Source organism: Symphodus melops (genome assembly GCF_947650265.1).
Source record: "Symphodus melops genome assembly, chromosome: 20".
Classification (NCBI taxonomy): domain Eukaryota; kingdom Metazoa; phylum Chordata; class Actinopteri; order Labriformes; family Labridae; genus Symphodus; species Symphodus melops.
This window is the reverse complement of record NC_136710.1, coordinates 2,258,245-2,277,266: the sequence shown is the minus strand read 5'-3', so window position 1 is coordinate 2,277,266 and position 19,022 is coordinate 2,258,245. Positions and strand designations below refer to the sequence as shown.

General features: G+C 40.1%; 4 protein-coding genes across 4 annotated transcripts; 3 read left to right on the top strand and 1 right to left on the bottom strand.

Moving 5' to 3' along the window:
• Positions 1-1,683: 1,683 nt before the first annotated feature.
• LOC306841624 (low affinity immunoglobulin gamma Fc region receptor II-like) lies at positions 1,684-5,851 on the top strand (the record flags this gene model as incomplete). Its single annotated transcript, XM_079371569.1, has 5 exons — positions 1,684-1,891; positions 2,156-2,401; positions 2,476-2,613; positions 2,702-2,782; positions 5,607-5,851. Exons 1-5 carry the CDS (start codon positions 1,708-1,710, stop codon positions 5,849-5,851), a joined length of 894 nt encoding a protein of 297 aa, XP_079227695.1. The 5' UTR covers positions 1,684-1,707.
• A 2,106-nt stretch (positions 5,852-7,957) lies between these two features.
• LOC306841703 (high affinity immunoglobulin gamma Fc receptor I-like) lies at positions 7,958-11,232 on the top strand. Its single transcript, XM_079371658.1, has 6 exons — positions 7,958-8,136; positions 8,458-8,502; positions 8,636-8,902; positions 8,980-9,219; positions 9,484-9,609; positions 10,103-11,232. The coding sequence occupies exons 1-6, from the start codon at positions 8,106-8,108 to the stop codon at positions 10,183-10,185; spliced, it is 792 nt and encodes a 263-aa protein (XP_079227784.1). The 5' UTR covers positions 7,958-8,105; the 3' UTR covers positions 10,186-11,232.
• Positions 11,233-12,339: 1,107 nt separating this feature from the next.
• Positions 12,340-16,108, top strand: LOC306841623 (low affinity immunoglobulin gamma Fc region receptor III-A-like; the record flags this gene model as incomplete). The annotated part of the gene is made up of 10 exons (XM_079371568.1): positions 12,340-12,386; positions 12,662-12,706; positions 12,797-13,060; positions 13,138-13,380; positions 13,630-13,737; positions 14,120-14,176; positions 14,556-14,636; positions 15,507-15,566; positions 15,672-15,766; positions 16,097-16,108. Exons 1-10 carry the CDS (start codon positions 12,356-12,358, stop codon positions 16,106-16,108), a joined length of 996 nt encoding a protein of 331 aa, XP_079227694.1. The 5' UTR covers positions 12,340-12,355.
• A 1,685-nt stretch (positions 16,109-17,793) lies between these two features.
• On the bottom strand, positions 17,794-19,022 carry LOC306841622 (Fc receptor-like protein 5; the record flags this gene model as incomplete). The annotated part of the gene is made up of 5 exons (XM_079371567.1): positions 18,947-19,022; positions 18,793-18,837; positions 18,439-18,702; positions 18,119-18,361; positions 17,794-17,984 (listed from the first exon to the last, which is right to left on the bottom strand). Exons 1-5 carry the CDS (start codon positions 18,975-18,977, stop codon positions 17,794-17,796), a joined length of 774 nt encoding a protein of 257 aa, XP_079227693.1. The 5' UTR covers positions 18,978-19,022.

Here is a 19,022-nt window from a genome sequence, read left to right as displayed (position 1 = left end):
AACATTAAAGAATCCACACGGTAACTTCTTAATGAAAATGTTGATTTTTTTGATTTTTTTTTTTTGGAGTCAAGTCCTCTGTCGGTAAGATAAACGTGTATGAGTGTGTGTGTAAAGATTCTGCCGTGTTGAGTCAGAATCAGTTTAATTGTCCAAGTACGCTTCAACATCCAATAATCTAAACTGTGCTGTAATTGTACAACAATATAACATTAAATATTTACAATAATAAACATTTAGAACGTTAAAATAAGGAGTGGAAAGGAAAGCAAACTTGATATTAAATGATGTCATCCTATAACAGACAGTTTATTTATATGAAGTAGATATTTTACACAGTTTTTACATAAAGTTGATGTCATATGAGGAGAATATTAATTTTTTCGCAGAGTGAACCAAACAAAAATAAGAATATCTGATAAAGAAGATATTTTAATGGCGTTTTGTCTTTTAAATCTACTTCTTAGGTCTACATACTTTGTACGAGACTGGGCTTCTGGCGCCACCTTGTGGAATTCTGTGAATTTTCCTTTTTAAAAACTAGGACTAGGGGTGCCTGCACGACCTGTCAGTAGACAATGCCTTCTCTCCGTGCTGTGTACTGTTAAGACCGCCTGTTCAGCAGGCCGATATTTGTTCATCTGATTAATTCAGGGTGGAAGTGACATCATCACCCTGCCTCCTGTTATTGACACTCCTACTCCTACAATAAATAATCTAAAACTCCACATGGCATGTGAACAACTTAACAACGGCACGTTAACCGTTTATTTGTTTTGATTTGGAGGAGCACATGGAGATTTGTTTTACCTTTAATTTCACACGGTATTGTGGGTGTTGAGCCTGAAACAATGCATCTGATCCATACTGCACAAAATGCTGAAGTTAGCATCTATCCTGAAGAGTTCAGTCTACTGAGGTGGACCCACTGAATGACCACGAGGGTTCAGTCCCCCTTTCTGAGAAGTCCGCACTTCATACTGAACTGAGGCTTTCTGTCAAGGGCCAAGGTCTTTGTTTCAGAGACCGCAGACCTGCTGAGAAAGAGGAAGTGAAGGAGGATGTGACTGACATGATATTTTAAAGGCAGTCTGAAGTTCAGACAGTCCGCCTCGAGACAACATGGACGTCACAGCTCTCTGCTTCAGGCTCCGTGAGTAATAAATCCATCCTCACGGTACAAAAACAACATGTGATGTATGTTGAGCTGCACAGTGTCGCAGGTCATACAGGATCAGATCGTCACGGATAAACTCTGATGAACATTTTAATATTTGACGTGTTGTGCGATATTCTGCTCTCTTTGTCTCGGCAGTGACGATCACGTTGTTCTTGGCAGTTGCGAACGATAACTTCGGTTTTTCTCTCAGTGTTGGTGAGTAAGACAAAAAACTTAAGATATGTGAAATAACATCGGTTTAACAAGCTATGATACGACTTCAGTCAGGAGAAATCTGGAACCTGAAGGAAAAAGGACTTTGTGTTACGTCCTTTGAAATTACTTTGTGCATACAAACAATTACTCTCTTTCGAGTAAAACATTTATGTTGAGACTGAAAATAATTCATATTCGTGTGTGGACTGTTTAAATCGTAATAACTGAATGAGGACTTGTTTGTGTGTGTAGTTGCTGATTTTCCTCGGGTCGGTCCAGAGAGACAGCAGTTCTTTGAATATGAAACCATCGTTGTGAGCTGCGAGGGGCAGATGGGGTTAATAGGATGGCGGGTGATGAAGAAGATCAGCGGAGCTGTTCAGACGTGCGCTACTTATTGGGAGGCATCAACAGGCGCCTGCAATATTAAAAACGCAATTCCAAAATTGGACAGCGGGGAATATTGGTGCGAAAGAGGAGCGCTGAGGAGCAGCAGCGTCAACATCACTGTCACTGGTAAATTTTTTATTTTTTTTAAATATTATGTGGATGTGACTTCTGGTGTTCCTGGAGCGATTTTGCACTCACACATTGGTTTTATTTAATTTTTTAAAATGTGTAGCTACCTTCAGTATAATTTAAGCAACTGCGCCATTGACCAAGAAAATCCTGTTCCAAAGTCTGTGATGCAGAATTTTTCTTTTTTAAACTTAAAGGAGCAGTACACAACATTTCCACTTGTACACACAGCTAATTCATACTATTTAATATTTTTTTCAGGTGGTTCTTTGATCCTGGAGGGTCCAAGTCTTCCTGTGATGGAGGGCGACAATGTGACCCTGCGCTGCAGAGAGAAGAGGTCTAACTCAACGCATGCTGCAACGTTCTTTAAAGATGGCGTCTCGATGAACAGCAGCCCCACAGAGAACGTGACCTTCCACAGTGTCACCAGGTCCAACGAAGGTCTCTACAGGTGCAGCATCTCTGGAGCTGGAGAATCAGCAGAGAGCTGGTTGATCGTCACAGGTGACACCACAAAATGTTTCACTATGTTCCAAATCATTTGTTGACATATTTTCACGGTGTGATTTTCTCTCCAGAATCTTCCAAGGAGGATTCATCTGTTCAGATCTCACCGCAGACTCTGAAGGTCTGCATTAGTGTCTTTGCACTCCTCCTGGTTTCATTGCTGTTGGTGGGATTTCTTCGATGTCGCAGACGTCAAACAGTCGACACAGGTAAGAGGGAAGAAAACATTAAAATACAAACCCGATTATTCACACTGACAACAACTTCTGTGTAAGATTTACTTTCATTGTTTTTCAGCGTGTGAGGATGGAAGCGCTAATGTTCCAGTTGAGACAACATATGCTGACCCTTTCATCAATAAACCCATGAAGAAGAGAGGTAACGAGTGGACAGAACATGTTAGCTTAAGCATGTTGGCTGTTATGGACAGAATTATTATTTTCAATTCAGAAGATCATAACAATCCTTTACCATGTCAAAAGCATGCATATTATCTACAGTTGTTTTTTTTTTAATTGAGTGTAAATGTCTGATTAAAACATCGAACTATCTGTCTGTCTAACTTTGAAATGTGCTTTCGTTGTGTTTCAGCATCTGAACAGGCCGCCGTAGAAGATCCGATGAGCACAACGTATGCTTTAATAAATCACCCGCGATAAGGAGCGTAAACTGACGTTTGATGTAACGCCTTTAAAAAGCCTTGTAAATGTGTTTGCACTTCCTTCAGGCTGAACACCAATGATGATGTATGCGCCGGAATATTTTATCAAAACTGGTGGAAATGTATCAAACTTAACATTTATTTTCATTATAGGCAGGGTAGGTCATTTTCAAAAACTAGCATGATTTTGAAAGTAGCATTCTCTCCCATTCTCATGCTCCCTCAAAAGCCACGCCCCCTCACTTACATGCACTAGCGCCATTGGTTTGTTCACGCTTTGAGTGTGGGCTCGTGCATGAATGGAGTACAGAGGCTTGATTGGTTCACAAAAGTGTACCTAGAGGAAATTACCATGCTCCCCGACCATGCTAGCTTCACAGACGTTACCATGGTAACTGACTCAGAGCTCAAGTTGCCTTCCTCTCTGGAACGGGTTTGAGTTAACGCTTTTTCTCGGGTTTGAGGGACCTCTCTTACTGAAACTTATTGTTTCCCTAAACTCAGGGTTAACAGACTCGAGGTTTGCTCTATACTTGCTGAAAGGGGCCCCAGGTCACAGTGCAGGCTGCTCTATTATCAGCCGCCTGTTCAGAAGTCACGTAGCCACTGTGACAGTCAAACATCATCGAACAACACGTCATTTATTTTAGGCACTGCAGCAAAGACGTTCAGCTACCTTCCAGCCCTATTTCCTGTGCGGCTAAATTGTTGTAAAAACTTCACAGCAGTCAGACTAGTAAAGAATTAAAGACTTTATTTGGAACCATACAGTTCATTGCAAATCAAAATAAATAAAAACAAACGTTTTATTTTCTAACACTGGGTGGTTATTGTGATTGTAATGAAGAAGTCATGAACTTCTGAGTCTTTTTCCTCACAATGCTTTTTTTTGGTAAAGTAAACAGAACTGAAAGATAACCTTAGCTAAAACATGTTTCGTTACCAATGTTGTACTTTGGCAGTATGTGAAATGATTTTTGTACAAGTACAATGTTGAATAAAAATGTGTCTGAAATGATAAATACATATTAAATTCTTCTTCTGAGTGACAAAGTCTTTTTTTTTTCCTTTTTTCTTTCTTTGATATGAAATGAAACAGGATGTGTTGACAGAGCGTTAATTATTAATCTTAATTATTCTGAGTGATAGCATTATTTATCTTCACAGCTGTCAGACAGGAAGTTCAAGTGTAAATGTTCACTATCAGAAATACTCTGATGTTGGGTGGTGGTGGTGGGGGGGGGGGGGGGGGGGGGGGTCTGACGCTCGTGCTGAACTTCTTTAAATATGAACCATGAGAACCTCACACAGCACTGCAGTGTATTTCAGGAGGTTTCAGTTTTTGGTCTCTGCTGTTCCCACAGCGTATTGTGGTCTCAGTGCTCATACACCATGACCGATGCTCACGTTATTTTATGTAATGTTTCCTGAAGAGTAACGTTGTAAACTGCCAGCACCATCGGTATGAACTCATCCACCCAAAAATGTCCTGTCATGATGTCATGATGCTCACTTTATTCCTTGTTGTTTTTCTAGGGTCTAATATTCTTCTTTTGTGGTTTTATTTTCTCTTCAGTGTGTTTTCAGGTGTCTTGTGTATGTTTAGACACATCTGTGTGCAAAAATTCAAAGTCCTTCTCATACCTCCTTCTGTTGGTCTTCCTTGGTCTATTTTATCTCTCTGCTCATTGATCGCCTCCTGTTGTTTAAGTATTTCATCCTTCTTACAGGCCAATTGAATCTTCTTCTCCGTCATTTTCTCAACCATTTTTAAAGTGGACATCATGATCATCTCTGTCTGATTATCCTCAGAGTTTTTTATGCATCTTTCTTCTGTCTGTGCCATCGAGCCATTTGTTGACTGACAATGATCCTGGATGTTCTGTCTCTTGACTATTTGCTGATGTTCTTTACAATAATGTCTTTGGTCCTCCAGATCCTGTTTGTAAATCATTAATGAATTAATAATTACTAACACATCGCTGTGTTCATCTTCCGTGTCTTTTAACTCAACATCAAGGCGTCTTTTTTTCTCATCCAAATCTAGGATTGTTGGGCTCACTGCAAAGTCTCGCTGTGTTTCCGTCTTCTTTCCATCAAGCGGGTCAAGTTCTGTTTCATTTAAAGTTGTTTTTTGGCCTGTTTTTGGCTGCTTACGGACGTTCCCTGTTGAAAAGCAAAGAGACAAACGAAGTAAAACTGATAACGACAAAGACAGAAAATCATATATTCAGTGATAGGCTTACTTTTTTGTTTCCGTCTGCAGATCCACACAAAACAGACGATCGAAAGAAAAATAGCCACAAAACCCACAACCAAGCTGCAGACGATTGGAAGAGCCGAGGAACACAGAACATTGTTGAAATCATCTGTTAATAAAAAACAAATAATAAAGGCTGAAACAAACAAGAACCAGAACCCTGAGATTTGAGCCTGTAATGGTAAAACCACCTGGAACATGGATGTGTGTCTCTCTGGTCTGGTTGATGTTGTTCTGGGTGACTCTACAGGTGAACTTGTTGTTGCGTCTCCTCTCCACAGTCACTCTGCTGCTGACAGTAAAGAGACCATCAGACCCTCTGACGGTCTCTGTAGATCCAGCAGAGAGGAGGACTCCCTCACTGTCCAGCCACAACACCTCAGGCTCTGGATACCAGCCTTCAGACTCACACTGGAGAACCAACCTTCTGATGTCTCCATCAGTCTCTGTCGTCCCAAAGCTGATGATGATTGATGAGGCTGCCCCTAAAGATAAAGAATTAAAAACTGCAGCTACCATCGAATAGCTGTTCCATCTATTTGATCGTACATTAATGTGGTTCCACTCACCAACCAAAAGTTCAACAGTAGCCTCGCTGTTCAGTGAAGGAATGAAGCATCCATACGTCCCCTCATCAGAGAGCGTCACGTTGTGGACTTTAAGGGAAATGTCCCCGTGCTTCAGTTTGTTGAGGGTCATTGATGTTCTCCCCTCATAGGATGGATGCTTTTTATTCCCTAGCTCCACGCCACCACGCCACAAATAGACAAATCTAGGATTCAGGTCAGGTCTCCTCCACTCCACAGTCAAGTCAGTGGCATCCAAAGGAGGGTCCAAATAACATGGTAGCGCAATGTCTTCACCAACTCCGGCTACGATTTGCTGTGATGGTGTAAACACCTGAGACTGGGCTGAAAGAAATACAAGCAATAGGATTGAAAACTACCAAGTTAAATGCATGAAGTTCAAAAGAAACCTTGAGTCACTATGTCACCAAAAAGGTTAACTAAAATGTCGACTGCTTAATGTTTATAACATGATTCATCAAAGCTTTGGAGTCCAAGAATTGATCCTTGTGGTACTCCATATTTCTCTGGATTTGTTTGGATAAGAAAGTATATTAGGCAGAAATGTGTCATGTAGTAGCCGTTGATCCACTTTGAAAATGGTTATTGTCCGTTCTTACCTGAACAGCTCGTTGCTAGAAGAAGAAGGACGACAGTTTGGTGGAAAAGCATGGAGCTGGTGGAGCTCTGCTGACGTTTAGAGGGGTTCAGGGGATGCATCCTTGAGATTTGAACATTAAAACGTTTTAGAAGTGAATCCCTTCCAAATAACAATCCATTAGTTTGGATTTGATTTTTCTTGGTTGGATTGTTTTTTTTGTTGTTATTATTTGATATTGATTATGACAGTAGAGAAAAACCTAGCTTAGAGCTCACCATATTTACAACATTGATAAAAGCATTAGGGTTATTATTTCATGATTAATTGTCATTCAAGATCAAATAACTATCATCGATTTAGCATTAAGATGTAGCAGTCAAACTAAAGGAAAGTTTTGATATCATTGTTTTGTCTGGACAGAAGGTTTAAACAAACATACAATAGAAAAGTACGAACAAATAAATGAGGTAACACTTAACATCTATTTTAACCGGTAATGTAGGTGTCATGTTACTCTTCGGTCTAATTGTTTTCATGATGGAGCTGTTGGAGCAATTTAACACGGTCCGCTGTTGTTAGACAAAGTAAATAACGTTCAGTAAGAGTTTTAAAGTGTTGCAAACCAACCAGTTTTATCATTCGGCATGTCCCTTTAAATCAAAGCCTGCGGTGTGCATGGGTTTAATATAGTTTCAAGGTTTCCTGTATTTGATATTCAGGCAAGAAAAAAACCTCTTTAATCTGCCTACCTGTTTGGCGGAGAAGGAATGAGTGTTTGGTCCAACATAATCACATGCTTTACATACTACAGGGTATTAATCCACATCCTGTATGTGTGAATTATTAACTGATGTATTGTGCTATGCTTTGGCTTTTTATTGGCATCAAAGATTTTATGGTGGTAAATAGTCATAGATAGATAGATTGTGCCCTGCCAGGTGGGCAGTGGCTCTATGTGGCGTGATGGGGAAGTGCTCTGTGTAGTGTGATGGAAAGGTATAAGTTTTCATGTTTGCCTTTTCTCGGGGCCTCTTTCTCTCCTCACCGTGTGACAGAGGGGTCTTCGAAACGCTTACCTTGCCTTCAAATAAATGTTCACTGAGACCAGATCGATCTTGGGGTTCTTTTCTGAATAGCTCTTCTCACTCTTTTTGCGTTCTTTGAAGTACTTTTATTTCAAACCTTGACGTGGGACAGTGCGTTGTCTGAGTTTTTAGGACTTCTTAGGTTGTCATTTATAGATTTTTTTTCCTGCAGTTTCTACTTATTATCACTTGTTAGCTAATCAGCATGTGTTGGAGAACGTGCTAATCATTGCTACACCCTTACACTTCATACACTTACTAGAAATCCTCGTCATATTATTATTGACACTGATAGTGTGATATATAGCAATATTATCACTGAACTAAGGGACGACTTTCTATACTTTCTATTTCCATCCAGAAGTTGTTGTTATTATCTTTGTGCCTCAGTCTTTGGCTCCGCCCACAGACATCTCATAGAACCGCTGAGACTATTTCTGTCTCCAATGCTGCGTGTCTTCAACAACGGAAATAAACCAAACAAGCAGAAACCCCTCTTCAGTAGAGTTGAGAGAGAAAAGAGACAACATGGAGGTTGAGGCTTTCTACATCAGACTGTGTGAGTACTTAGTGTTCCCTCTTTTCACTCTTATATAAATAATGGCTTGTTTTTTTCAATGCCGGAAACCTTTATCTTTGGTTTATGCAAATTTAAATGCATTTAAGTACGTTCAAAGGACAGGTTTATACTTTTTACCCCCCCTCCTGCACAGTTTTGTTCTTCCTGAAGCCCAAAATTAATAATAAAGAATTCCCTTAGATTGTACTGCTTAAATAAAATATTTATTTCTTATTTCTAGTCAAATCTTTATTTATTCTCAAAAGGAAAAAGAACAGGTTAAAGATTATTTCTCTGACGTCCTGTTCTTTGTCTCTCCAGTGATAACAGCTTTCATCCACCTCGGGTCAAATCCTCAGAGAGTCTGTAGGTTGCTTTTTGAGTTGGACCTAAAGATGCTCCATAAATCAACCTTTGCTGTCATTTATTGGGTTATTTCTGGTCAATTCAAACGTCTCAATGACTTTTGTCTTTGTCTTTTTCTTTTGCTTTGTCTCAGACGCAGCTTTTACAATCGTTCCAACCAAAATGCAGCTCTTTGAATACGAGTCCTTCTCGTTGAACTGTTTCGGCTTTGACGCCTTCACCGAGTGCAGCGTTCAGAGGAGGAATAAAAGAGGCATTTCCACATGTGGTTTTTCCAATTGGGGGGTTAACACCAAGTGCTCCTGCATCATTAGAAGTGCCTTCATGGAAGACAGTGGAGAGTACTGGTGCGAGGCTGGAGGCGGGGAAAGAAGCCACTCTGTTAACGTCTCTGTCTCTGGTATGTTTGTATTGTAACAGCCGGATTTTTACGAACTCACGTTGCCATGAAATAACGATCACATACCTTTCATTCAGCCGGTTCTGTCGTCCTGGAGAGTCCTGTCCGTCCTGTGATGGAGGGAGAAAGCGTGACCCTGAGATGCAGGAACAAAACGACTCCCTCCAACCACCCGGCGGATTTCTATAAAAACGGTGTTCTTATTGGGAGCAGCTCAACACAAGAGCTGATGATCGACAGTATTTCCACGTGTGATAAAGGATTCTACAAGTGCAAAATCTCTGATGACTCACCAGAGAGTTGGCTCGCTGTCACAGGTGAGAACCTAATGCTCAGAATTATAATGGACTGTGTTGGTCTTTAATTAAAGCATTCGTTCATTAAAAACTTAGTAACTGAATTTAATGTTGTTGATTATTACTTGTTGAAAACGTTTGGGGATTGATATTCTAAGCTTATAGCAGAGTAAGGCCCATTTTATCCAAAACTGAGCAAACCCTAACTCTACCTCCCATACTACTTCTGAAACTTGAGTCACCACCAGAAGGCGTGCATTATGTCTATTTCCGTCATCTTTGCAGAGTCTCACCAGGAGATTCACACGTCATCAGACCTTCTGTTCGTCATCTTCAGAAACCTTCTTCCTGTGGTGATGATGGCTCTGCTGTTTCTGCTGCTGGGACGGCTCCACTTTGGGAAACTCAGAGGTGAACAAAAAACCAAAGAGAATCAAGATTAAAAAACACACTTTATTCCTTACATGATCTTAATAATAATCATAACTCGCCCATTTCCTGCTGAAATTGTGAGGGTGGTTGCCGTGTGTCTGTGCATGTGTTTGAGTGTGAGAAGTGTTTAACTGTAGTCAGCTAACAGCTAAGACAGAACTCTGTCACCACTCTAACTCTGAACACCAGTACGGCATACATTTTAGGACATCCTCGGGTCTCAGACGAAGGTGTCAGACCTCAAACGAAAAAGCATCAGTTCTCAGGAAAACCTCTGTCGGGTGTCAGACCTCAGACTAAACGGCCAAAATTTGAGGCTATGATAATAATAAGAAAAATATTTTTATTAGTAGTAGTGTGGTTTGCCTTTCAGGCAGTTTAGAAAGGAAAGAAATCTTGAGTATGTTTAAGATATGATTCCTAATATGTCCGAGCCTTTTTTATTCACTACATGGTTGATTTAATTCCTCAGGGTCTCGTTTTAGGACACCAAACTTTGACTGTGTGAAGATGCGAAGAAGACGGTCAGCAAACCTCCACGGACGAGTCTTTTGACAAATCATCACAGCATCTCTTGACCTCCACCAGCAGTCTGAGTGGATGCTCATGGACACTTCTATTCAACGAGTCCCACATTCAAATGACTCGTAACATATTCATTAAAATGCATAATGAAGGCTCTCCATGCTTGTGTACTCGTGCTTGTGTTTGTGCATGAACTGATCTGAGCTGAAGCACACCTGTTCAAATCCTGCCAGAGATAAAGAAGTGTACGGAGCACGCACATTCATCAAACAAACTGGACTGTAGGGGTCACTAATGTGCTCGAGCGGGGTACAGATTACCTTGTGTGAGTGCACTCTTAAAGATGAGCTTTGGTGTGAAAACTACCTGTGAGTCTATTATGAAACGCCTTGCCTGCACATTAAAGAAGTTTGTTATTTCAGTTTCAACTGGCGTCTGTATTTAAACTCGAGTTTCCTTTCAGAGTCAGTTTTGTCTTTGTTCTTGGTGCCCCTCTTTTGGCCTTTTAACGTACCCCCCAAGGCTCTTGATGAGCTTTGTCTGTGGGGAAATATTTTCAACCGCAACCACAAACCACATGCAGCAGAAACAACCTTCATTCATATCTTCAATTCAATTTTAAAAAACTTCATGTCATGAATGGAAACAGGGAGTTGGACATAATTGCAGTATGAACAAAAGGTTTATTCTAGTCACAGTAAAACACTGGTAAGACATGTGGAAACTCTGACCGACACAAACAACAAACTAAAATGGGACACAGGTAATTAACACAGGTGAGACTAGTTACACAGGTGAAGACAATCAGGGCAATCAAGACAGGAGGGAAACACACAGAGGCAGGAGTAATGTACAAGAAACACTGAAGAGACCACAAACCAAACCATAAAACACTGAAGATACAGAGCTCAAGAATGTATAAAAAAACACGAGGATACGAAGTTACTACATGACATACAACATATGAGACTAGAAAACACCAAGATCAGAAATTACTGGATAAGACGGGTAACACATAAGACCAAACAAGGAAACATCAAGATTAGACACAAGGGAACCAGAACTGCTAACATGAACAACTTAATTGTGAAACTAAACAATTCAAGCAATTCAGAGTGAACATGGAGGTCGGTGCTCTTAATGTCAGGCGGTGTGAGTGTGAGAAATCTTTATCTGTTTGGTCGAAATGCTGCATCTCTGTTGAACTGGTAAGTGGGAAATTCCAAGTTTCCAGTCAACTGGAACGCCAGCTGAAGTCGTATTTACTAGTTGGAAAGTTGGAGAACAGGTGAGAGTTAGAATCCAACGTGGTGGCTAGATGCATCAACCGTACGTTAAAGCTGTAACTACAGTGTCTACTAGCTGTTTGAATCCATTACACTGACATTATCGTGAAAGTTCTCCCTGTGGACGTGTTTTCGTGTTTTATTTTTGAGCACAAACTATCCTGTAGTGTGTTGTTGTCATCTGGTATTAGCTAACATAAAAAAGGTACTCCAAAAGGTGTCCATGTTGCGTTTTCCAACTTGCAACTGGAACACACTCGACTCGGGTGTGATGTCACTCCCAGCTCTGACTTCCCAGCTCCGAAGTCAATGGAACATAGCAATAGCTTAGCACCCATTTTAAAGAGATCCAACGGACTGAACGTTGTGTTGAATGTGTGTGAACTAACTGCCTGGGTCTGAGTCAGCTGGGTCCATGCTTTCAGGCCCGATTGCTCTATGATGAACGAAAGGAGGTCTGGACCCAAATATACGACTCACAAGACAGGTTCTCAGTGCAAACACAAATCCTTTAACATTATAACTGGTGCAAAGTGCAGGGGAATGGGTGAAGCGACCCCTCAGTCTGTAGTTCTGTAAGTCTTTTAGTAGACGACCACCACGTAGAAATAGCAACAGGCTGGCAGGCAATTTTCGCATTAAAATTTCATTGGTTGACTATATCAGATCTTTTTGATAAGTCAGTGAACATGTTTTCACCTCAGAGCAGTTGGCTTTGGTCTTTGGCTCCGCCCATTAACGCTGATCTATCAACTGAGGCTACACCACCCCCACTGTATGTCAGTCAGTATGAACATCCTTTAAAAAAAACTAAATGTTAAATTTAGGCTTGTGTGAAGAGCAGAAATAAGCCACACAGGAAGAGGCCCCTCCTCAGCGACACTTCACTTCAGTTTGGTGTTCAGACAGTCAACATGGAGGTCGGCGGTCTCTGCATCAAATTCTGTGAGTACGTTTCCTTAAAACTTACCGGAGTAGTCGTTTAAACTGAGGATTGTAATGAATAACAATCTCTGACACCCTTCACTGCTTTAATACAGAGGAAGCTCATGGTGCTTGGAAAGGCGTTCAGGATTAGAATATTGATACAGAGTTTAAGCCCTTAACAATAAAAATGTAAAAGTCAAACACCAAAGTCAGCTTTAGGAGCTGTAAGAATAATCAGAATATACGACTGTTCAACACGTCTCAGTGATTTTGAGCTCTTTTCTTTATTCCAGTGGTCCACATGTTAGTCCTGCTGTGTGCACATGTTCAGGACGTTGGTAAGTACCAGGATGTTGTTTGGTTGTATTTTAACTTCAGTTGGTTCTTTCTGCTGAAATAAGAGAAAACATGTCTTGGATTTGTTTCAGATTCACTGATTCTCCATCTTGAACCAAACAGACAGCAGTTCTTTGAATACGAGTCTCTGACCTTCCACTGTGAGGACGCACATTACTCAACTGGACTGAAAATTGTACATCAGTCCAAAGGGGAATTACTCAAATGTAAAACTACAGAAACATCAACAAGGTCATCCTGCAACATTAGTAATGTTTTTCTACAAGAAAGTGGACATTACTGGTGTGAGTCTGGAGATGGGAAGAGAAGCAACCTCATCTCTATCACTGTTTCTGGTATGTTTGTATTAAGACGAGATCTTTACATGCACTCATCTTTGTTTGACATAAAATATGAACCCTATGTTGTTCAGCTGGTCATGTGATCCTGGAGAGTCCCATCAGTGTGGTGGAGGGAGACACTGTGACTCTGAACTGCAGACACAAGACGTCCTCATCCATCCTCCAAGCTGATTTCTACAAAGATGGCCGCCTTATCAGAAGAAGCCCAACAGGAAACATGACAATTCCTGCTGTTTCCAAACTTGATGAAGGATTCTACAAGTGTAGCATCTCTGGAAGAGGAGAATCAGCCGAGAGTCTGATGGCTGTTGAAGGTGAGATATATCAGTGTTTCTAAATCAGATTTAAACATAAATGTGATAGAGATATGTTTTATAACTACATATATATACTGTATATTATATGAGATATACTTTAGGCACACCTAAAGTATATTTATTAATTTGAAGAGGACGAAATACATTAACAATCAGACGGATGGAAATGTACTTCCATGTGGGATGAGTCTTTTAATTGACCTGAGACGGAAATAAAATATTGATTACTTTGTGATGTCAATCCAGAAAACCAGGATGAAGGATCCAGCCCTTGGATAGTTACTGTCACTGTTTTATTGGTTCTGGTGTTGCTGGTTGGACTTCTTCATCTCGTCAAAGGTTATTGGAACAGAGGTACAAACACATTTCACCAACGAGAGGTGCTTAAAGTGATCGATTGGTCCCAGTCACCGTGTAATATTTGCACTTAAAGGGATTTTGTTGAATGGGCCATTTAATAACAGTGAGGTCTTGAACCCAGTCATGGATTCTTACCTGACATCTGTGAAACCAGTATCGTCAAACCTTTATGATGCAAACATTCAGCACAGAGCGTTTAACGTTGAATGGTTGGTTATAAATACTAATAATAGTATCTGACAAATATCTGCTGTGAAAGAAAAACTCGAACAAAACAAGACCACTGCAAATCTTTAAACCAGGAAGTGGCATTTTTGTTGTCTCATGTCTCTATGTCTTCCTGGTTCTCTGTGTCTTTTTCTGTCATGCATTGCAGTGTTGCTGTACTTGTCCACACTGGCACCTCAATCAAGCACAACTGAGCTTCAGACAGGTAAGAACAGGTATCATTATCATGTTCATGTAAACCTGTGTTTACCTAACATGTTGAGTGAGTTATATATATATGAGTGAGTTATATATATATATATATATATATATATATATATATATATATATATAAAGCTTAATAAAAAATAACAGCCTGCTCATCAGAACTTCAGAAGTCCTTTGAAGTGTGAAAAAGTCACATTTGTCTGTTATTAGAAAAAGCCAAATTAATAGTTAACAGTAATTAAAACTCTTGCTCTCTGGAGAAAATGTTCAGTTTGTGGATGTAACTGCTGAACATGGAAACAAACATATAGACTGTATATTTGTATTACCTGTGTACTATATTGACATGGATTCTTGTCACGTGTTTGTATTTTCAGTCTCTGTTGAGGCCGGTCGAGAGGCAGCAGATTCTGGCCAACCGACATATGCTGTGGTTAAAAAAGACAGGACGAAGAAAGGTACCTCACCTGACAGTTTATTCTATCAAGGCTCATTTCACATGTATGATTCTCCACCCAATGTCTTATATTCCCTTCCTCTTGAACCTGGGGTAGTATTTCATTTTATTCTTTTTAAGCATGATGGTAAAATTCTTCACTGAAAAAAATAAAAACAGCTAATTTCTTTAAAAGAGAAAAAGCCTGAGATTTAAAGTAGTCGTCAAGGTGAATTCACCTGGAGACATATTCTCCGATGAAGTCTACAGAGAAGTAAAAAGAACACTACAGATTTAAACACTCCACAACATAGCACTTTGTAAACCCTTTCTATACAAACAAAGGTATCATAAATGATTATTATAACTTAAAAAGTCAGTTATACAAGTTTGGATTTGATGCCTAATGAGTTAATGCAGTTAGCCAACAGGGAACAGAGTATCATCTGCATATTGATGAATAATAAATCACATACAAGAGAGCTAGCAGGATTTGGGAAGGTTTGAACAAATAGGATTCAAACCTGAGCCTCTGAGAGACGAAACGAACAGGATAGAAAAAGAGCATTTCATTGAAATAGTCAAATACTTAGGGTGGAAGTGAAATGTTTGCTGAAATAAGGAGGTCATAATCGAAGCTTAGAGTAAATGTGTGGTGCGCTATCATATTGACAGCTTTGACTGTCAACATAAATTTGGAGATAACCAGCTGACGTTGTAGGAAGCTAGGTTTGTCCTAGTTTTACAGGCTCTCTGAAAAGCTAAACTCATGTCATTAATTGAGTACTGATTGAACCATCCAAGGGAACAACTTAATTTTTAATGCAAGCCTTGATTTCACTGTGCTAACATCTTCGTATATGGTATAAACCCATCCTTTCTCTGCTGTCAGTTCAAGCTGAATCATCAACTGGACCCTTTTACTCCACTTTGGATGACACTCAACAACTGGGTGAGCCTTATTGTCCAGACAATGTAAACTCAATAGTCCGTGATGTTCAAGTGTTCTGCTAAATATTTAGCAATACTGGGATAATCCAACCTTTACTCCAAACAGAGCAAGGAGCCTCCACCATCCCAACGTTGACCGTTCGCTCAGCTCGTACCGACCGACCTTTGACACAGGAATCCTTCTATTCAACCATCCACAAGGCAAGACTCAGGACATTACTGACATTCACATAATGTAGAATGGACAGCAGAGGTTAGAACATAGATAGATAGATAGATAGATCCTTTATTGATCCCGAGGGAAATTCAAGGCATCCAGTAGCAGTATACAGACAGGCAGGATACATTAACCATATTTACCGCTTTGAAACGTTGATGTCAGTAGAGATAACCAGGTTTGAAAAACATGAATTTAACTGGAGATAGGATAACACTCCATCAGTGAATAAAAACATGTCATATAGTTGAACTGTTAACCCTTTGTATCTTTAAATATTTGTCTGTAACTTTGTTAACCCTTTGTGTCTTCAGGTCGCTGCGTGACGGCTGACTGAAGATGTTTGGTTGAACCTGATTGGTGAAAAAAGTCTTGTTTTTTTATTGTGGCAATGGTTTTCAGTCTCTGCACCCTGCATGTGTTGATGTTGAGAGATATATTGAAGATGCGGTGTGATGTGTCTGTTATTATAAACTGACAGCTAAACCCACTTGTTCCATCAGCTGTGTTTATTTGTGTGAGAGTAAACACGTTTCACATGAATAGATCTGCTTTACATCTGAACACTCGCAGTGGTCAACCACCACCTTCATGCTGCAGCGCCACTTTCATCTGAACCAGGCTGACTGAGGCTAAAGAAAGAAATGAGTCTGATACTTTACGTCTACCATGGGTGTAAAGGTCAAACACGAGGAGACAGAAAATTATTGTTCCATTAAAGTGTACTGGTGTTTATTCTTTGACGCAAACAGTGTTTTCTCTGGGTCTGCTTCTCAGCTGTTACAATTTATATTCAATATATTCAACAAAAAGGCCTTTTGGAGTGGACACTGACGGTAGCTGTCAAATGCTTTGAGCTGAATACTGTTATCAGCTTGCTAATATGTTTAATATGAACATGCTAACATGCTAATGCTTTATGCTTTTTGGGTCTTTTATTCCAAAATAAATAAAACTTCCAAAATAAAATGTAAATAAAACAATTGTTTTGACCTTCAATTTTTATCCAACTCTAAACATGACTTTGTCAACAACGTGTTAAATCCACCACAGGTTCATGGAGGAAAGACTCAAGTTTTTAAACACCACAGCATCTATGATAATGTTGACCCTTTAACCCACACAAATACACACAAACTCACAAACACACATATACTCAAACACACATTAAATAAACAAGCCCTACTCTGCCCCCTGCTGTAGAACGACCACACTGCATGAAAAGACACTTCCATCACATCTTTAATAGAAATGTGAACTGTCGTTACAGAAAGACAGACGTGCTTTGTACTGCTGTTGATACATAAAAACATTTAGTGAATATTACAGTTGAAACGTTCATGTTACCATCACAAATGGTTTGTGTTAAAGGTTTGGGTAGATATGAACAGGAAGTGAAGCTCTGAGCTGCTCCTGCTGATGTTGTGGGTTTTATTGTTAATTTTAATCTGGCCTGTAATCGCGTCTCCTCTTTTAACTGTGTTCACACAGTTTGGGCCCACAGACTTATATGCACTATAAATAAAGCTGAGTTGAGTTGCGGCTCATGGGTCAGAGTTAGAGAAGCTGGGTCTCAGATCTGAAAGTGAAATGTAGAAACACACTGAAACAAACTGTGGTTTGCACAATGTTATTTGACTCTTTTATTTTACATGTTTGCAATAAACCAAACATCACATCCTTATTCAGAAGAAGAACGAACATCTGTTGAACATCAATCAACATGTGAATTAAATATGTGACACAGGAAGTAATCAGGAAGAGATGCCATTTTATTTTATCTGATCATTTAAAAACATTTCTGTGGCTTGGATTCTTTAAGCTGATTAAAAATGTTTGCACAACAAGCACTAAATATAAGTGGATCATTATTACATACTGAATAATGAACAAGGTGCATCGTAACATGTGGACGACAGCAGCTGAAGCATTATGGGATGTTCTTCCTTTCTGGCCGCCAAACAAGACTTCATCGAAAATATCTGTTTGGTCGTTCATCCCGTTGTATCCTTTACTTCTGTATCTCCATCTCGATTTGAGAGCACTCGAGGTGTCGGTGTTTACCTGTGGGTTCACCCCTGAGTTTCCCAAAGTGGAGCCGTCCCAGCAGCAGCAGCAGCAGAGCCATCATCACTACAGGGAGAACGTTTCTGAAGATGACCAATAGAAGGTCTGAGGACGAGTGAATCTCTTGGTGTGACTCTGCAAAGAAGACAGAAATAGAAATACTGCACGCCTTCACATGGTGCCTCAAGTTATCAAACATAGTATGGGAGGTAGCCCGGACTATGAAGGTCAACAAACTCATTTTCAGCCACATGATGAAAGAAATGTACCTTCAACAGCCATCAGACTCTCGGCTGATTCTCCTCTTCCAGAGATGCTACACTTGTAGAATCCTTCATCACGTTTGGAAACAGCGGGGATCCTCATGTTTGCTGTTGGGCTTCTTCTGATAAGGCGGCCATCTTTGTAGAAATCAGCTGGGAGGATGGATGTGGACATCTTGTGTCTGCAGTTGAGAGTCACAGCGTCTCCCTCCACCACACTGATGGGACTCTCCAGGATCACATGACCAGCTGAACAACATAGGGTTCATATTTTATATCAAACAAAGATGAGTGCATGTAAAGATCTCGTCTTAATACAAACATACCAGAAACAGTGATAGAGATGTGGTTGCTTGTCTTCCCATCTCCAGACTCACACCAGTAATACCCACTTTCTTGTAGAAAAACACTACTAACGTTGCAGGAAGACCTTGTTGATGTTTCTGTAGTTTCACATTTGAGTAATTCCCCTTTGGACTGATGTACAATTTTCAGTCCAGTTGAGTAATGTGCGCCCTCACAATGGAAGGTCAGAGACTCGTATTCAAAGAACTGCTGTCTGTTTGGTTCAAGACGGAGAATCAGTGAATCTGAAACAAATCCAAGACATGTTTTCTCTTATTTCACCAGAAAGAACCAAATGAAGTTCAAATACAACCAAACAACATCCTGGTACTTACCAACGTCCTGAACATGTGCACACAGCAGGACTAACATGTGGACCACTGGAATAAAATAAGAGAAGAGCTCAAAATCACTGAGACAGAGATTGTTATTCATTACAATCCTCAGTTTAAACGACTACACTGGTTAGTTTTAAGTAAACGTACTCACAGAATTTGATGCAGAGACCGGCGACCTCCATGTTGACTGTCTGAACACCAAACTGAAGTGAAGTGTCGCTGAGGAG